The following is a 19,382-nucleotide window of genomic DNA, read 5'->3' as shown; positions in this document are numbered from 1 at the left end:
AGAAGAGAAGAAAGCCACTCTCAAATACAAATAAACAAATAAATAAGAGATTAGTAAATAGTAAGTGGTCTCTTCATTTGCACAACAAAGAAAACATATGTGTGGAGATAAAACCAATTTGGTCTCCTTTTTTGGAGGGTGTCAAGGTATTGATTTTCTCAAGAGTAACCTCCTAGCAAAAAAGCCCTTATTTTAGGTGGCAAGAGCATTCCACGCTTATTTGGAAAAGAGAAGACAAAGGTAGGGGGATGTAAAAGGTTATGGAAGAAAGAGGCACAAGTGACTTGATGGAGATAAAATGATCAGACAGAATTCCACATCCCTTGGACCTCTACCTCTCCTGAATCCAAGATCCCAACCCCAAAAGACAAGCTCACATTAAACTTGGAAATAGTGTCTTACTTATGGGTGAGCAAATGGGTAGGTCCTACCCGGAACCAAATGGAACCGGTCTTGAACCGGCCCTACCCAATCTGTTACAGGGTAGGGTCTGGTTCCAAATTCTTGGAACCAACCTCCACCCAGGCCGTTTCCAGGGTCTAAGGGTTTACCCTACCCAAACCGATCCAATGAACGAGCCTTGGTTGGCCTTGGTAGAACTGACCTTGTTGGAACCTGCCTTGGAACCAAACTTTCCTTGAAATAAACCCCAGAATACTTTTGGGGATGTGAAGATTTGAACCCAAGCATTCATGGTTACAAAGGCCATGGTCTCACTTGACAATTGAGTTACTTAAATTATTTGATCATTTGTTTTCATTTTAATTTTTGAATGTGTACAATAATTAGTGTAAAAGGTAATATTTACAAAATTTAATTTATAAATTTTTAACCATATAATGATAATCTACACATTATGTTATCCAATTTAATCAATAAAGATAATATAAGTTTTAAACTATATATCATATTTGTTCTTTTTTTTTTTGATAAATGGGAGTAGTTTTATTAATTCAAAAAATAGTAGTACATTCAGCCTAGGAAGAGGCACGAGGTGTTACCTCCCCCTAGGACTGAGTCATAAACACTAAACAAACACAAGCCTGAAACACAGTTACAAAGTGGCCCAAAACAGATCTCCCCTTGACACCCCTTTCTTGGCCAAAGAATCAGCCATTGCATTTGCTGATCTGCTGACCCACTAAAACCTGACTGACATATTCCTTGGCCAAAGAATCAGACATATTCCTAGGGAGGAGGCATGAGGTGTTACCTCCCCCTAGGACTGAGTCATAAACACTAAACAAACACAAGCCTGAAACACAGTTACAAAGTGGCCCAAAACAGATCTCCCCTTGACACCCCTTGCTTGGCCAAAGAATCAGCCATTGCATTTGCTGATCTGCTGACCCACTGAAACCTGACTGACATATTCCTTGTCAGCCATTTAACTTTCTTTAACAGATCCCTGTAGCCCCAAGAAGCTGTCTCTGGACTTGTCAACCAGCCCACTACTACCTTGGAATCCCCTTCTACTATCAAATTATTCACTCCAAGTTGACTGGCCATCTGTATACCTTGTACAGCTGCTAGTATCTCTGCCCTTACAGAATCACCAACACCCACTGGTCCTGAAAATAAAGACAACATGTTGCTACCTTTGTCTCTCAGAATCCCTCCTATTCCAGATGGCCCTGGGTTACCTTGGCAGTTACCATCAAAATTCAGTTTTACCACTCCATCCGGTGAGGATTCCCATTCAGCTTGTGATTTGTTCTTTGTGGAGACTGTAGAAGCTACTGCTGCCTAGTTTCTCCTTAAGTCATCAAAGGAGTAATCTGCCAACAAGTGTGAAGATTTTAGCTACAAGACTTCCTTGTCATTATGCATTCCTTAATTTCAGCAAGACTTCTTTCCTTTTCTTGAAATATTCTAGCATTTCTCTCCTCCCATAAAGTCCACAAGGTAACGGCTCTGATACATTTCCACATTAGCTTCCCTCTTTTTGTCAATCTCCCAAAGGCAGCCAGAATGAACAGCAGCTTTACTTCGGAGGGCAAGTTCCACCTGCACCCAAATAGTGCAACAACCCAGTTCCAAATATTGGTAGCAAAAGAGCACGATATCAGTAAATGATTACAGTCCTCACCCTTCACTTTACACATGAAGCACCAATTTGGGGACAAACACAAGTAAGGTTTCTTCTTTTGCAAGTTTTTCACCGTATTGATCTTACCCAAGTAGGCTACCCAATAGAACACAGCTATTTTAGGAGGAATTGGCCTTGACAAGACCTCTTTAACAGGGAACACCTGAGAGGAGGGATTGGAGTAGAGGGCTTTAAAGAAAGAAGCACTAGTGAAGGAACCAACCGAGGATAGAGACCAAACCCTTTTGTCCAGGTTAGGGGGGTCCAGGCACACTGAATCTAGAAGCAACAAGAGCTCTAAAACACAAAGAAGTTCTTCATCCCCTAACCCTCTTCAAAACCCAAAATTCCAGTTTAAATCCAAAGGGCAAACCGGGGGGGAAAGAAACCATGAAATTGGTTTCCTTTTAAAGAGGGAGATGGAATAGAGAGAAGGAAAGTGGTCTTTTAGGGGGTTGAGTGCTCACCCAAATATCTTCTCAAAAAAGAATGTAGTTTCTAGAACAAGCATCATACTTACAAATCTGAGGAACTTTGGGAGAATGCCATAAAAAACCTTCCAAGGTGTTGTGAGCGAAGCCCTTCGGGGTACCTCCGCGTCCCAACCTGATTCAAAACAACCATGGATACTCTTCACTACTTCATGCCACAACCTCTCCCTCTCCAAGGGCCACCTCCAAAGCCACTTACCTAAAATAGCTTCATTCTTACTCACCACATTCCCTAAGCCTAGGCCCCTTTCATTTTTGCTTCTACTCACCACCTCCCACCTAATCAAGTGATCTTTTTTCTCTTCCCCAGGTTCCCATAAGAAGTCCCTCATCAGTTTTTCCAACCTCTTTGCCTCCCTTTTAGGAATTCTAAAGATTGACAGGAAGTATAAAGGCAAGTTGGCTAGAGTTGCTTTAATCAAAGTAACTCTACCCCCTATGGAAATATAGTTTCTCTTCCAAGTTGTCAATCTTTTTTCGAACTTTTCCACCACCGGGTTCCAGAACCTATTTTCCTTTGGATTTGCACCTAAGGGAAGTCCTAGGTATGATAGAGGCCACTGAGACCAAGTGCAATCTAACAAGGCTGCTATAAACTCCATCTCCTCTCTACTCAAATTTATTCCCACAACACCACTTTTCTCAAAATTTATCTTCAAATTTGAGGCCCTCTCAAAGTGAATTATCAAATCCTTCAGATCACAACCTTCACAAAAGATTATTATGTCGTCTGCAAATTGAAGATGGGTTACTGAAACTCTATCTCTACCTATTCTCCACCCTCTTAAGGATCCGGCCCTATCCGTTTATGAGAGAAGTCTACTAAAAGCATCAACAACTAAAGTGAATAGGAAAGGTGACATGGGGTCACCTTGTCTCAGACCCCTGCTAGTTGGGAAGAAACCGTTAACTACCCCATTGACTAGGATGGAGTAATGGCAAGAGGAAAGGCAACTGTTTATCCATTTGCACCATCTATCCCTAAACCCACACTTCCTTAGCACGAGTAATAAGAATCCCCAATCCTCTAGGTCGTAAGCCTTTTCAAGATCTAGTTTACAAACATAACCTTTACGACCCGATCTCCTCATCTCCTCCACACATTCATTTGCTATTAGGATCTGATCTATGTCTCCCGTGAACAAAAGATCCTTGGGCTTGGTTGATAAGACAAGGAAGCACCTTTTTAATCCTCAAAGATAAGACCTTAGCCACAATCTTGTATACACTAGTCACCAAACTAATAGGTTGAAAGTCCTTTGGATGCTTGGCCTCTTTCTTCTTGGGAATTAAGGCTAAAAAAGTAGCGTTAACTCCACGACTAATCACTGAATTATCCTCGAATTCCTTGAAGACCTCCATCAAGTCTTCCTTGATTATGTCCCAACAATCTTGAAAGAAAGCCATTGTGAAACTGTCTGGCCCTGGTGCTTTAGATCTGTTCATGGAGAAGACAGCTTTTCTTATTTCTTCCTCAAAATTCTTTTCTGGCCAGCTTCTACTCTCTTCTGGAAGCCTTTGCCAAGTCACACCTTCCAATTCCACACTAGGACCTAGGGGCTTTTTTTTTAAGATAATGATAATGAAAATTTTATTAAATAAAGAACTAAGTATTCATCATACAGTTCCCCACAAAGAGGCGCGAGGTGCAGCCTCCAAACTACACCATAAAGCTTACAATTGAGCCCAAAAGAGCTGATTCCTATGTACTCCTTGTCTAGCTAGAAGGTGTGCCAGCCCATTTGCCGATCTTCTTTCCCATTGAACTGTGACTGAAATATTTGAAGTCAGCCACTTAAATCTTCTCAAAGCCACCCTGTACGGCCAGGCTGCCGTCTCTGGTTCTTTTAGCCATCCAATAACCAATTTGGAATCACCTTCAATCATTAAATGCTCCACTGCCAACTCTCTTGCATATTCTGCTCCTTGTAACACAGCTTGGAGTTCTGCATTTACAGAGTCTCCCCACCCTATAGGTATAGGACCAGAAAATAGAGCTACAATCTGACCCTCGTCATTTCTGAAGACTTTCCCTATTCCAGATGGCCCCAGGTTGCCCAAACTACTGCCATCAAAATTTAGTTTAATGACGCCTGCATCAGGAGGCTTCCAATCCACCACCGGCATGCTTCTAATTGCAGAACTTTTAGCTAGTTGTTCCCAATTTCTCCTTATGTCATCGAAAGTGTAGGTGGAAAACAGATCCAAGGATTTTACCCAACTTATGGCCCTACATAAGATACTTTCTAACACACATGTTTGATCCCTCTCCTTGTCATTAAAGATTCTAGCATTTCGTTCCTCCCACACAGTCCACACCAAAGCAGCTCTAACACACCTCCACAAAACTCTTCCTCTTCTCTTTGGCCACCTGAAAGTCGTAGGATCAAAAAGATTGCAAATTTGCACCGGTTCTGTCCACCTACTATAACAAAAGGGCAAGTGATTAGTATATGGTAGCAACTTTCCTCGTTAGCTTTGCATAGGGTGCACTAGTTAGGAGAGATACAAAGACTAGGTCTTCTTTTTTGCAAAACATCCAAAGTGTTGATTTTCTTGAGGGAGACTTCCCAACAAAGGGCTCCAACTTTAGGAGGGACAGGTTTGGACCAAACTTCCTTGTTATGAAAAGGTTGAGGCAATGGAGAGGAGCACAAGGAAGCAAAGAAGGAGGCACAAGAAAAGGAACCTGAAGGTAATGGCTTCCAAATACGGGAGTCTACAGAAGGAGGGCCCAAGCAAACGAAATCAATAGTTTTGAGGAGCAAAGCAGCCTGGTCAAGCCCAGAATCTCTCAAACCTCTTCTAAAACCCAGATTCCAGTTTATGCCAGAAGAAAAGGATGATGATACAAACCTTTGAATTGGCTCGTTTTTAAAACACAAGATGGAATACAAGGAGGGAAAGAGGTCCTTGAGGGCACGGTCACCAATCCAAACATCCTCCCAAAACAAAACCCTATCTCCAATACTAACATCATACCTGATCAGGTTCAGGAAAACGGGAAGAATACTATGAATAGCTTTCCATGGGGATTTCAGTGTAGCACGCCGAGATACACCAGCATCCCATCCATTGTCTGCAACACCATGCACACTCCTTACCACTTTATGCCAAAGTCTCTCCCTTTCTAGAGGCCACCTCCATAGCCATTTACCTAATAATGCTGTATTTTTCTTCCTTAGATTGCCTAATCCCAATCCCCCTGCTCCTTCCTCCTACACACTATTTCCCACCTAACCACATGATCCTTCCTCCCTTCCCCTGACTCTCACAAGAAATCCCTCGTGACTTTCTCTACCTTCAAAATCACCTTTTGTGGCATTCTAAAGACAGATAGAAGGTAAGTTGGCAAGTTCGCAAGAGTAGCTCTAATTAAAGTGATCCGACTTCCAAGGGAAATGTAGTTTCTCTTCCAAACTGCCAGCTTCTTTGTGCATTTTTCTACGATCGAATTCCAAAATCTTCCTTCTCTTTGATTATCTCCTAGAGGCATACCCAAGTACTTCAAGGGCCAGCTAGATGTAAGGCAACCTAAGGACTGCTACCTCACTCAATTCCTCCATCTCCAAATTTACCCCCACTACACAACTCTTTTCAAAATCGACCTTCATCTTCGGCACGCATTCAAACAACTTTATTACTCCTTTCAAGTTTCTAGCCTTTGAGGGATCTCCAGACTCACAAAAAATGATTGTGTCATCCGCAAATTTCAAGTGTGACACCACAATACCCTCTCTTCCTACCCTCCATCCTCTAAACATATCCAACCCATCAGCTCTCGAAATGAGCCTAATAAATACATCGGCTACCAAGGTGAAAAGGAAAGGAGAAAGAGGATCCCCTTGTCTCAACCCTCTAGAGGCTGGAAAGAAGTCTCTAGCCACTCCATTAACTAAAACTGAAAAATGGCAAGTTTTTAAACAAGCCTCAATCCAGCCACTCCATTTCTCTCCAAACCCAAAATTCCTTAGGGCTTCCAATAGAAAAAACCAATCGACCATGTCATACGCTTTCTCCAAGTCCAGTTTACATACAAAACCTCTCTTCCCCCTTCTCTTGAAGTCCTCCACACATTCATTTGCTATCAAGATTTGATCTATGATCTGTCTACCTTGAATAAAGGCCCCTTGTGATTGGCTTATTAAAGTTGGCATGGCTGATTTTAACCTCAACGACAACACTTTGGCCAAAATTTTATAAATGCTAGTCACTAGACTGATGGGTCTAAAGTCTTTCAGTTGAACAGCCTCTCCCTTTTTATGGATTTGAAATGGTCAACAAAACAATTGGCTATCCTCTCTTGGGAATCAAGGACTAGTCCATCCACTTCCAGTTTGGAAACTAGGTTTTTCCTTCTCCTTCCATTGGCTAGTTCATGAAAAAATTTAGTGTTCCCATCTCCTTCCTTGAGCTACCTGCATCTAGACTTCTGTCTCCAAGAAATTTCTTCTCTCAAAATGACTTCATCTAACTCTCTTTTCAGTTTCCATCTCCGATCTCTATCTTGAGAGTTTATGACTCTTTGGGATTCCTTTGCATCTAATTCCTCTACTTGGGTCATCAAAGAGGATTTTAATTCTTATATTCTTCCAAAATGCTCCCTATTCCAATCCTTCACATGTGCTCTCAAACTTTTTAGTTTTTTAAGAAATCTTACTCCTTTTCACTTCACCCCCCTTAGGTCTTCTCTCCACCATTCCTCAACCTTCTTTACGAAATCCGGGTGAGTTAACCACATGTTTTCAAACCTAAAGGGTCGGGGTCCTTGCCTAGACGACTCCTGTCCTAGGCCAATGGGGCAATGGTCAGATGTGACTCTAGGTAGAGCTCTTGTTATCAAGTCCTCTCACTTGTTTTCCCAGCTTTCATTGAAAAGGAACTTGGAGCAGGTTGGTGTCTCTTGAAAGTTGGACCAAGTATAGAGGGCTTGCAACAATGGGAGTTCCTTCAGCTCACAATTATTAATGAAATCATTGAATCTCCATATGTTGGTTGTAATGACCTGTTGGGGGTTATTTGATTCATTCGTAAAACGAATTACATTGAAATCCCCCCCCCCCCAAGCACCACGGGCCATCCCAAAAAGTGGCAATGCCTCCCGAAGCCCCCCAAGAAGGTGCTGAAACCCAACTTATTCCTCTAGATTTCCATATGCTTCTTGCCCATCTTCTATCAATATCAGCTAATTTGGTCTCTTGTAGCATCACTATATCCGGCCTCTCTTCTAAGGAGGTCCTTAATTAGCCTTCTTTTCCTAGCACTCCCCAGGCCCCTCACATTCCAACTAATGATTTTCATGGAGATAAGAGAACTGACTTCCCCTTCTGAGGTCAGGCCCCTACTTGGAGGCTTTCCTTCTCTCCCCTCTTTCGCTAATTCTAAATCTCCTTCTATATCTTAGATCAACCTTTCCACCTCTGATCTTTTCTTCTTCCTTCGGTTGTTTATTGTTCCAGATCTACTTAAGACTGCTTTTGTTATGTTCTGCCCTTCTGCAATTCCTTGATTTTCCTCCAAAGATTCATCTTTTTGCCTATACTCCTCAAGGAAAGCACAAATCTGTCCCCAAATCCTCTCTAATTCCTCCCTCTGCATCTTTCCCAAGATTGATTCATCCCCAACTTTTTTGCTGCTTTGAACCCCTATTTTTACTAAAACTTCTTGAGCCTCATATTTTCCTACCACTTCCTCTTTTTTCTTGTACTCCTCCAAATACATACAGATCTGATCCCAGATCTTCTCTAATTCCTCTACCTGGGATTTCCTCTTCCTCACCTCTTCCGCTTGTTCTTTGCCCCCCCCCTGTCCCCACTTAAAAGCTTTCCATCCATGGCTGCTGCTTCAAGTTGAGCTGCATAGGTACCTGTTCCAGGCACAAAATCCACATCAGTATCAAAAAACGAATTGACAAGATTACCTGAAAGGTTGTGGGAAGGGGGCAATGACTCCGGAGAGACGACACATGGGAGTAAGGTCACGGTTAATCCTTCCAGAATAGGTGATTGTGGGTTCCCATTGTGTTCAATCAATTTTGTTTTAGTCCTTGCATCAGAATCTGTCTTTAGGTGTTGTCCCCTGATTGATGACTCTGTGATCGGTGACCGAGATGCGTTCTGTTCCTCTAGTCCTCTATCAATGCCATACTGCTCTAGTGAACTGGGAGCATATTTAGGAGCCGGTATCCCCTGCCTCTCCTCTATAATAGCTGCGGTAAACTCCATTTCCTTGGGTAGTTGAGAGTGCTTCTTCTGGGCTGAGTCTGTAATTTCAAAGCCATCATTTTCCAAAAATAACAGCTCCGTGTGTAAGCTCTCATCAGCACTGAGTGATTTGGTTTTTTTAAGTTCCACACTTCCGATACTTGAGGAACCTTCCAAATCTGATCCTGAACTGCTTTCTTCCTCTGTCGCACAATCTTCAAAAGGGTCTGTAACATCCTGATTTACCGTCTCTGGAATGAAAGAACACCCTGACTCCACTGTCGTCGGGTGCTTCTTGAACCTCAGGATGCGCCGTTCTAGGGAGCTGACTGTTTTCTTAGAGCTTGGGGCCCATGCCCAGTTCTGATTTGCCGCTCCACTGTGGCTGGGTTTCTTTCCTGCAAGTGGTGGCTGCTTCTTGCTCAATGGGGACGATAATAGACCAACTTTTTTGTCTATTATCAACCCTTTTCCTTTAGTCACGTGCCCACTTAAAGGGGCACATGACTTCTTAAAGCTTGGGTCCACCTGTTTTAAAACAACCGGCCAGTCAAAGTAAAAGGCCCTTTAATTTCAGATGGGCCAGGGCCCAAACCCCCAACTTCTTTACCAGTCACGTGCCCACTTAAAGAGGCACATGACTTCTTAAAACTTGGGTCCACCTGTTTTAAAACAACCGGCCCAGTCAGAAGAAGAGGCTCTTTATTTTCAGATGGGCTAGGGCCCTAATCCCCAATCTCTTTAGCAGTCATGTGTCTACTTGAAATTTCATGTGACTGGTCTTGGTTCACTGGACCAGAATAAACCAGCTCACAAGACCGGTTTGAAACCTGAGCCCTTGCCGACCTATGCTCAGTTTCTTTTGAAATTTGAACTTCTGTCTCATATCTGATTCCGTTTGTCTGAACATAGGATCTGCCATCCCTCTGCCCACCCTGCCATGCTGACTTTCCCCAAGTCTTTATGTTTTCCTCTTTTTCCTTTTCTTCTTGATTTCCTCAGATGACTTAGCCCCTTTTGTAGTTATTGTACTGCCTTGCAACCCACGTAGCCAGGCCTGTTCTGTCCCTTCATCTTCCTCCCTTCGTCCCTCCCTCCGTAGCTGGGCTTCAACGGAGGTAACAAGCCAGACAGGGCTACACCATCTAAAACAACCTCTAACTTCCTTGAGATATCACTGGATTTAACTCCGCCTAGCTTCAATGCGACTGAATGAAGATCCAGATCAAAGACACCATCTAGTCTTGCACCACAGATTATAGCAATGGACTGTAATACCTCCTTCCAGAGATTGAAAGGTAACCCAAGCAGTCTGACTAATACATTTTCCTCAATCTCAAAACTTTTAGTATTTGAGAGAGGACACCATGTCGAGACTGTGGCAGCACCAACTTCTGATTGAATATTTAAAGTTGAAATCTCTACTTCAACTTCACCCAGATCTATCAGAGCTTTACAAGATTCATAAGGTGTAATTACCATCGGTTTTGACAGGTTTAATTCTCTGAGTATCGACTGCGCAATACCCCTCCAATCCTTTGGTGGCCTTGAAGTTTCCACCATAAATTTCTTCTCCCAGTCCTCCTTTCCTGCTGTTGCTACCAGTTTACAATTTCTTTTTCCTTTTTCTACAATCATCCATTTCCTCTCAATAGATTCTTCTTCTCTCTTTTGTTTACCCACTTTCTCTTCCTTTGCCACCACCACTACTTGTTCTGATTTCAGCTGTTGAGTAAAATCACTCAGTACCTCTGCCACTGCCTTCCATCCAATTCCCCTTCTACCTTCTGGGAAGCAAACTAACTGCTTCTTTCTTCCTCCAAAGAATTCTTGCAGAGTTATATAGTGTCCTTTTGCATTCTTTTTACATTCCAGCTCATATCTTTTTCTTCCATCTAAGTTGAACTCCATAAAGCTCACTTGTTTACCTTTAGAACTTGCTTCTGAAAAAAACTTCTTCATCCATTCGATCACTTCCAAACCTTCCAACAGTATTGTAGCTTTCTTTGCCTCCCTAATCTTCAAGCTCTGCAAGCTTCTGATTTTCAACTCTTCAAGGATGAGGTCTTTTGCTTCAATCTTCATTGCTTTCCTCCATCTTGTAAGGAAAGCCCAAAGACGTTTTATGGATTACTTTCTAAGGGAAGCCCAAAGACGTTTTATCTGGCAAACTAGCATCCCAACCATTGTCCATCATCTCATGATTGCTATATATTATTTTGTACCAAACCTGTCTGACTCCAAAGGCATTTCTGCATAGTTATTTGCCAATTAGAGCTGTAATTTTTAAGCACCAGGTTCCCGAAACCCAGGCACTCTTGATTCCTATTTTGTACCAACTATTCTTTGTATGTTTCTCTGTTGATTTATTGGTAAAATCCCTTCAATCATATTACTAATTAAAAAACCAACGTAGTTCAGGTTCCATTATTTGCCGAGTTATGAAAAGTTTCACAATATGTGAGTTCAGTCTTGAGCTTAGAATGGAGGTATCAAGTGTTGGAGTTCTGGTTCAAGTAGACCCTAGGAAATATAAGCATGTCAGATATGTCATTTGGAAATTATTGATTCTCTTTTATTGAGGGGAGGGAGTGATCAATGATCACGATATGTGGGTTAAGCCATGAGCTTGGAATCACGATTTCAAATGGAGTTCCAATTCAAGGAGGTGTAGGAAATCTAAGCATGCCAGAAAAGTCATTTAAAAAGTGTTGGTTCTGTTTTTTGGAGGGGGGTTAAAATGGGAAAGCAGAAATGCATTGCATCATAAAAAACAGCAAAAACCTTGACAATATCCACTTGTACTTTCTTTGCTTCTCAATGACATAATAACATGAATTTAAATATTCCTTTTTAAGGAACTGTAGATTTGCATAGCTTAAGAAAAAAATCTTTTATATTGATCAGAAAAAAAAGGGGGAAATTCTTTGTGTCTCCTTTAGTGGTATAAGTTAGATGATGCACTTTAGCATTACTTGGTAGAATTCCTTAACAAAAATGCACATATTACAGAACTTCTGTACACTACCAAGTGATATATACTAATTGTGTATCTTAATAAATGCAGAAAATATCTATAGCTATTCAGGTCCATTTAGTAAGTTTTCTTCCCCAAATGCTCCAGGAATTTCTTTGTGGCAGCTTAATACTCTTTAAAGGTCCTGTAGTTTTACTTGTGACTTCTGTGGCTCTTTATAACAACAGTCTATGGAAAGAAACCTGGATCCTAGGGTAGTTGATTGCCTGCCAACACTGGGAAATTCCTTATTTGGTTGGCAGGAATTGTATAGACGACAGGTCTCTTCCTTTCAATTGAAACATGGTATTTAGAAACAGTGTATCTAAAACTGAAAAAAGTAAGACCTTGAAACAGTATATTTAAAACTAAATTTGTATTCTTTTCTTTTCTTCTTTTTTTTTTTTTTTTGGGGGGGGGGGGGGTGGGGTTGTTATGCTTTGTTTTTTGGATAGTTGGTTTACCATATGTTTAGTTTACTAGGTTTTACCAAACACATCTTGACTGACCTACTCTGGAAACGTATTTGTTAACAGGAACTTGGGCTTAGCCCTTCTGTCCCTGTCCATGCCGTTCTTCATGATTGGATAAGGCATACTGATGGGAAGCTGAGTTTCCTTGGGTTTGTCAAATTGTTGCATGGTGTGTCCAGCCGGACTCTTGCAAAAGCTCAATAACCGAATAAAGAAAACCTTGAGTATGGATACTCCAGGAGGTACCAAGTCTCCTATGTATTGGCATAGAAACCAGGGAAGTCGTGTTACTAGTTGCTTTTGCAGGCCTTGGTTGAACAGGTTTGTTGTACTGGAGCTGGTTTAACGCTGCAGTCCACTTGACATAGCATCAGGCGTGTGGGCGGAGCTCGTACCCACCTGGATTTATCGGTGGAAAATGAGGGAGATGGAGCTATCCAAAATATGCAGTTGTCAATCTCCTTCCGTTTCAGAGCCACAAAAGCTGTCTGTCATTGTTGCTCTCTGTAAAGTCTTGGTACGGTGATTTGGACGAGAATGTTTTTAACTGTTTATTGTTGCTATATGTTGTGGCCTATCGGAGTACCTTGACATGACTGCGATGGCATTGTATTGTTAATTGTGTTCTCTTTTCACTATTCGACAGACCTGCCTGAAATTGTTCATTGCTTTCAAGTGAAATGAAGAATCCTTCTCTCCCCCCCCCCTCTCTCTCTCTTTCTCTCTCGCTAATTTTTATCATTAGCTGAAGACTATTTGTTTGAGTTAAAAAGATTTCTCCCATTCATTACAAAATCGAATCATTTTTTAACAGTCAAAAAGCAATGATTGTATTCTTTGAAAAGCAATCCATTTATTTAAGTGAGGTCTGCCATATTTGTGGTTTAGTTTGAAAATATTTTCAACCAGTTGTCTCAAATAAACTAGGTATTCATAGTAGTCTAATTACCTGATGCTAAAAAAACTAGCCATCCTGAATCCTGATTTCTGAAGGACAATTTCGGCTTAATATTAAAATGATCATTATGCTCTATCTTTATTTACCCATCAGGCATGGTTTGTTTGCAGTGCAATTTCATTTGCACTGGTGGAAGGAAAAGTATGGGAATGCAAATTTGAGTGCAAATTTTGATTTATTTTAGTTTCGGCGTTTTACCTTATTTTGTTTGTTCTCAGTGTAGATGAAGTCAAGGTCCTTTCCCTACTTTTTTTCCTTCAAACCAAACATAGCCTAAGTGTTTGACTATTTTGAAATCTTTTTTAGTACTTGATGTGACATTTACGTTATTAAGTTATATAATAAAGAGTATGATTGGGGCTTTGATTGTCTAGTCCACCTTAGAATTCATAGTTGGATTGTACGGTTAAGGTAAGCAGGAGATGTTTACAAGGGGAGCTGGGAAAAAATACATTTGGAAAATTATTTTGGGGTTGTTGCCGATAAGGGCAACTTTTGGTCGCTAATATCAATAAAAACAAATTTTGTAATATAATCTCTAGAATAGGTTTCCTTTTTGAAAAAAATATCAAATGAGGGCAAAAATACTGTTCCCCTCCTTCCTCCTTTGAACCACAAACAACTATAGAAAACCTTTCCCACCTACAATCTCCCCCACCTCTCTTCTTCTTCTTCTTTGCAGAGGGATCTCACTGTTCTGCTCTGAGTCTGAAACAACTCAGATGTAAAGAAGAAGAAGAAGGAGAGAGAGAGAGAGAGAGAAAGAGAGAGGGTATTAGCGGTTTCTACTTACCCTCTCGCTCGACATCTCTTTGAAAACTCAACCTTCGAATCCTGAGTTGAAGCTGAAAAGTATTTGCTCGTAGCATGTCTACACTCCCCATCAAAATCTCGAACTTAGTTATCATGCTTTCAAGCACGGAATTGACATTCCCCTCCTCCCCATTCACTGCCCTCCCTCCCCGCCTCAGAAGTTCAGACAGGGGTGGCGCCACCACGCTCTCCTATAGCTTCACTAGTTCCTCCTCTAGTTGCCGCTCGGAATTGACATTCCTGTAGCCTCAACATCCCTCCCCACCTCAAAAGTTCAGACAAGGGTGGTGCCACCATGCTCTCCTGTAGCCTCGACAGTTCCTCCTCCAGTTGCCACTCCTTTGCACTTGTCTCAGCCCTCAACCTTTCCATCCTCTCCTCTCTCTGCACTTGGTCTTGTGACAGGTCCCCAATGGAATTGGCAACAAGCTAGAACACCGGTCCGAGTTTAAATTCGCCAATCCAGAACAAGCCCGCTCTAAGGAACTGAACCAAGGGGGCAACAACACGAGGAACACATCCCCATGATCCGCTCTAGATTTCTCCTCCCAAGTACCGTTGGTATTGTGTCAGGACCTGCACGATGAGATCTGTAAGGTCCTGCTCGCATGAATCGTTTGAAGGAAGAAGAAGGTGAGTAGGATTTTTGCCCTGATTTGATATTTTTTTAAAAAAAGGTAACCTATTTTGGAGATTATATTAAAAATATTATTTTTATTGATATTAGGGGTCAAAAGGTGCCCTTATCAGCAAGAACCCCAATTATTTTCTCATGGAGTAGATGGTAAAAAGGCCATGATTGATTTTAACTATCTATACGCTAATTTACATTTCAAGAGTATCGAAATAAAGAAAAATCTAAAGCAAAAGGGGACCAAATTTTGTATTTTTATTTGCATTCTCTACATCTCTCTCTCTCTCTCTCTAGTAGAATGATGTCATGTCATGGTTGAGCTTTCTCCATTACCCCAATAGAGAACTCTTAACCCCTCTCATTTTAGCCTTCGCTCCCTCGTGAAGCCTCCTCATCACTTCTTTCTCCCTCTCTCGTAATGACACCTTATCATGCCTGGCCCACCCCTCTTTCCTCTATATTTATCCCTTTAGATATCCTTCCTAAAATCTCTCTCTACCAAAATCTTATCTAATCTAGCCAAGTGGCATCACTATCCCCCACTTTCTCCTAAATTATCTATAATTCCTATTTATCCTCTCCCCCACTTTTCATCTATACCTATTAAAAGAAAGTTTGAATTAAAAAGTTTAAGAATTATTTAAATATTATAGTAAAATTATGTAATAACTTTAAAATATTTATTAAAAACACAAAAAAATTATCATAGATTTAATAATATACATATCATTAATAATTTTATACTTTTATGAAACCCTTAATGAAATTATGTACTAACAATAATTTTAAAAATTATTCAAATAATAAAAATTTAAAATTAAAAAAAAATGTTACTTAAAATTTTCAATAACTAATTACTATAAACAACAAAATATTAAAAATAGCTAAATATTATATAACAAAATATTTAATATTATGTAATAACTATAAAATAAATAATTTAAATAATATATTTTTTAAATATTTTACATTTTATTTAAATAATTAAATAACTAAATATTGTAAATAAAAAAATATTTAACATAACTAAATTTTAAATAATTAAAATAACGAAATTATGTAATAAACTTAAAATTTTATTAAAAGTAGAAAATCGTTAAAATAGATTTCATAATATTTGAATTAATAATAATTTTATATTTTACAAAATTAATAACGAAATTATGTAATAATAGTACAACTTATAATTTTATGGATTATGAAATTCAATAAATAAGTAATATTGAAATAACTAAATAATGATACTATTTAAATAGATAAATAATATTGTAAGTAACTAATTCTCAATATTTTAAATATTAAAAAATAATAACTAAATCATATTTTAAATATTATTTAAAAACAAATAAAATATATTAAATAAAGAAATTATGTAGTAACCTTAAAATTTTTATCAAAAGCACAAAAATAATTATAATGGATTTAATAATAAGAATATAAAATATAAATAATTTAAAACTTTTTAAATATTATTGAAATAATGAAAAATAGATTAAATAATTTAGAAGTATTGAAGCTTTCAAATAATAAAAATAGGTAATAACTTTCAAAAATGTTTTAATAGATATTAAAAAATATAATAATTGTAATTATTAATGTACTAATAATACAAACATTATTTCACTTATATCAATTAATTATTGTAGAAAATAACTTTTAAAAATTTGATATTTATTAGGGGTTTTTGTCGTTTAGTCCACCCTTAGAAATCTTAGCTCAATCGTACAAGTGGAATGAATACAAACAGTATTTCACTTATATCAATTAATTATTATAGAAAATAACTTTCAAAAAATTGATATTTTCTCACTTATATGAGAATTTTCTCACTTTTCCATATTAAAATTTACATATATATGGTCGGGTCAGTTTGGTTTTTGTCGATTTACAAATGGCCAAACCGAAATTGACCCGACCTGGTTAGGTTGGGAAATTGCTGAACTAGAACAGAAATACTAGAAAACCAACCAACTTAAAAGTGTATATATAATATAACTAATTATTAATTATTTAAAAGGTTGAAATATAAAACAATTGTCTATTCTTATGTGCTTTTATTGTTTAGCTTTCGCTTAACAATGTCTAAGCATCATATGGGTCCCTGCTAGGTGCAACTTGAGTGGGTTGGGTCGGGTTAAGGATTAATCCAATCATAAGTCTCAAACATCAAGCTCAAGCTTGGTCCAACTTAGGCCCAACTCAACCTTAATTAAGCATTTTAGGCTTAGGAACGACAATTTCTACCCTACCCAATGGGTTATATTGGACCAAGTTTGAGCTTGATGTTTGAGACTTAGGATTGGATTAATCCTTAAGTATCCCACTAGGGATGCAAGTTGGGCAAGTTGAGCCGAGTTTATGGTCAACCTAGGCCTGGGCCTAAAATTTGGGCTTAAGGCCCGAGCCTGAGGTCAAACCCGATTTTTCCAATCTGAGCCTAGCCCGCCCTGTAATTTGATGCACTCGGGTTGGTCAATGAACCCACTCTAAAATTATACATATATAAATGCATTTATGCAAATATATATACATATATTTATGTATGTATGTAAATATATATGCAAAATATTTATACAAATATGTATGTATATATATGTAAATATGTACGCAATATTTACATATATACACATATATGTATAAATGTATATAATTGGGCTGGGTTCGGGCTACCTAAGGACTAGGCCCGAGCCCGACCCAAAACATAAAAAAAACCCGGCTTCTTGGGCCCGAGCCCAACACGAGGACCAAAAATCCAAGCCCAACCCGTGTAAAATTCCAGGTTGGGCCAGTTCGGGCTCGGGTTGGGCCCACCCAAGTTGCACCCCTAGTATCCACCCCTACCCACCTCAACGACATGGGGTTTTTTTGTTTGAAGAATGGGTTTTGGGATTCTACAACTCATACATTACAGGTAGGGTACAGTATTAGGCTAAACATAACCCCCATTAACCTGCATATTATTGGAAAGCATATAAACTTTATGTATTAGGTATTGAATTTAATAATATTTTGAAATAGATGTAAAGGATAATTGATAGTTTATATGTTCTTTTTACACCTTAATCAAATAATTGGAAATTTTGTTGTTTATTTATATTATTTTACTTATTTATTGCTTTTATGTAACAAGAAATAATAGGAAATTAGATGCGAGTTTTAAACCTAACCCACCTTACTCTAATTCCTATTTATCTCCTAAATTATCTCTAATTCCTATTTTCCTCCCATTTTTCATCTATGTCTACTTAAAGAAAGTTTGAATTAAAATTTGTAATAATTATTTAAAAATTATAACAAAGTTACGTAATAACTTTAAAATATTTATTCAAAACAAAAAATAATTATAATAGATTCAATAATGTTTAGATTATCAACAATATAAATTATAATTTTATGAATTAAAAATTATGTAATAACAATATAAATTATAATTTTATGGATTAAAAATTTTAGTAACAAAACCATTTAAATTTAATTTAAATAATAAAAATAAAATATTATTTAAATATTTCAATAACAAAATATTTAATATTATGTAATAACTAAATAGTATTTTAAAAAATTCAATAACAAAATTATTTAAGTTTCTTTTTAAATAATAAAACTTAAAAAATTAAAATAATTTTAAAATATTTCAATAACTAAATATTTTAAATAAAAACATTAAAATAGCTAAATAATTATATAACAAAATATTTAATATTATGTAATAGCATTCAAATAAATAAAATTTAAATAATGAAAATTTTAAATATTTTATTGTATTCATTTTGTAATTATTTTTTTTGTACTTTTATTATTTATTTATTATATTTTTGTTATAATTTTATTTTTAATAATTGTGTATTTTAGCTATAAATTATCAATAATTATTGGAGATTAAAGTATTGTTATTTATTAGAGATTTAACTATTAATTTAGTTGAAAATATGAATGTTCACGGGTCAATTTGGTTGTAGATTGTTTGGTGAACCAAATTGATTTGGTTGGGTTAGGGAGTTAGTCACTCGAAACCAACCAACCATTAGTGAAAACTGGCCAATTTGGGCCAGCTTTTGGCTTGGTTGGTTGGTTTAAAAGATTTAAACTTAAAAATATAAATATAAAAAATTACAACGGTACTATTGAAAATATAAATTTACAATATAAAATATTTTAGACTAAAAAATATGGGAATTTTCCACTTTCTTGTATTAGAAAAAAATTATATTTAAAATATAAAATATTAATATATATATATATATATCTATGGTCAGGTTAATTCGATTTTGGTTAGTTTACAAATGGCCAAACCAAAATTGATAAACAACCCTAACTAAAATTAATTATTATTGTTATTTTTATATTACAAAAATATTAAAATTACTATATAAGTATAAATAATTATTAGTGCTTAATCACCTAGGCATTGACTTGACAGCTATGGGGGCTAGAAGGGCTTAGGTTAGACCAAAAAGGATATGGGTCCAAGTAGTAAGAAATGATTTAAGTTCTCATAATTTCATAGATATGGCATTAAACAGAATGGAATGGCGGAACAAGATTCATATAGTGTGTAGCGGACCCCATATGGTTGGTTGTTTCTATTATTCACACGGGTTTCCATTAGTAGTATATACATATAATATAAGGTAAATTTTTTAAAATACCCTTATGGATTAGCTAATTAATTAAGTATACGCTTACCAAAAATTGACTGTTGCTA

General features: G+C 37.7%; 1 protein-coding gene across 3 annotated transcripts in view; it reads left to right on the top strand.

Moving 5' to 3' along the window:
• The window catches only part of LOC104605536 (CDPK-related kinase 5-like), a 35,706-nt gene extending 22,735 nt beyond the window's left edge, over nucleotides 1-12,971 (top strand). Inside the window, exons 11-12 of one of the 3 annotated variants that reach the window (XM_010270346.3) lie at nucleotides 11,851-11,880; nucleotides 12,336-12,971. In XM_010270346.3, coding sequence (XP_010268648.1) covers nucleotides 11,851-11,880; nucleotides 12,336-12,476 — 171 coding nt within the window. In that variant the 3' untranslated portion in view covers nucleotides 12,477-12,971. Of the gene's footprint in view, nucleotides 1-11,850; nucleotides 11,942-12,335 lie in introns of all 3 variants that reach the window. The other 2 variants (XM_088888629.1, XM_010270355.3) reach the window with 2 other exon arrangements.
• The last annotated feature ends 6,411 nt before the right edge of the window (nucleotides 12,972-19,382 follow it).

Source organism: Nelumbo nucifera, chromosome 5, assembly GCF_055504915.1.
Source record: "Nelumbo nucifera cultivar China Antique chromosome 5, China Antique-T2T, whole genome shotgun sequence".
Classification (NCBI taxonomy): domain Eukaryota; kingdom Viridiplantae; phylum Streptophyta; class Magnoliopsida; order Proteales; family Nelumbonaceae; genus Nelumbo; species Nelumbo nucifera.
Note: the sequence above shows the minus strand (reverse complement) of the source record. Positions and strands in the feature narration are given on the sequence as shown.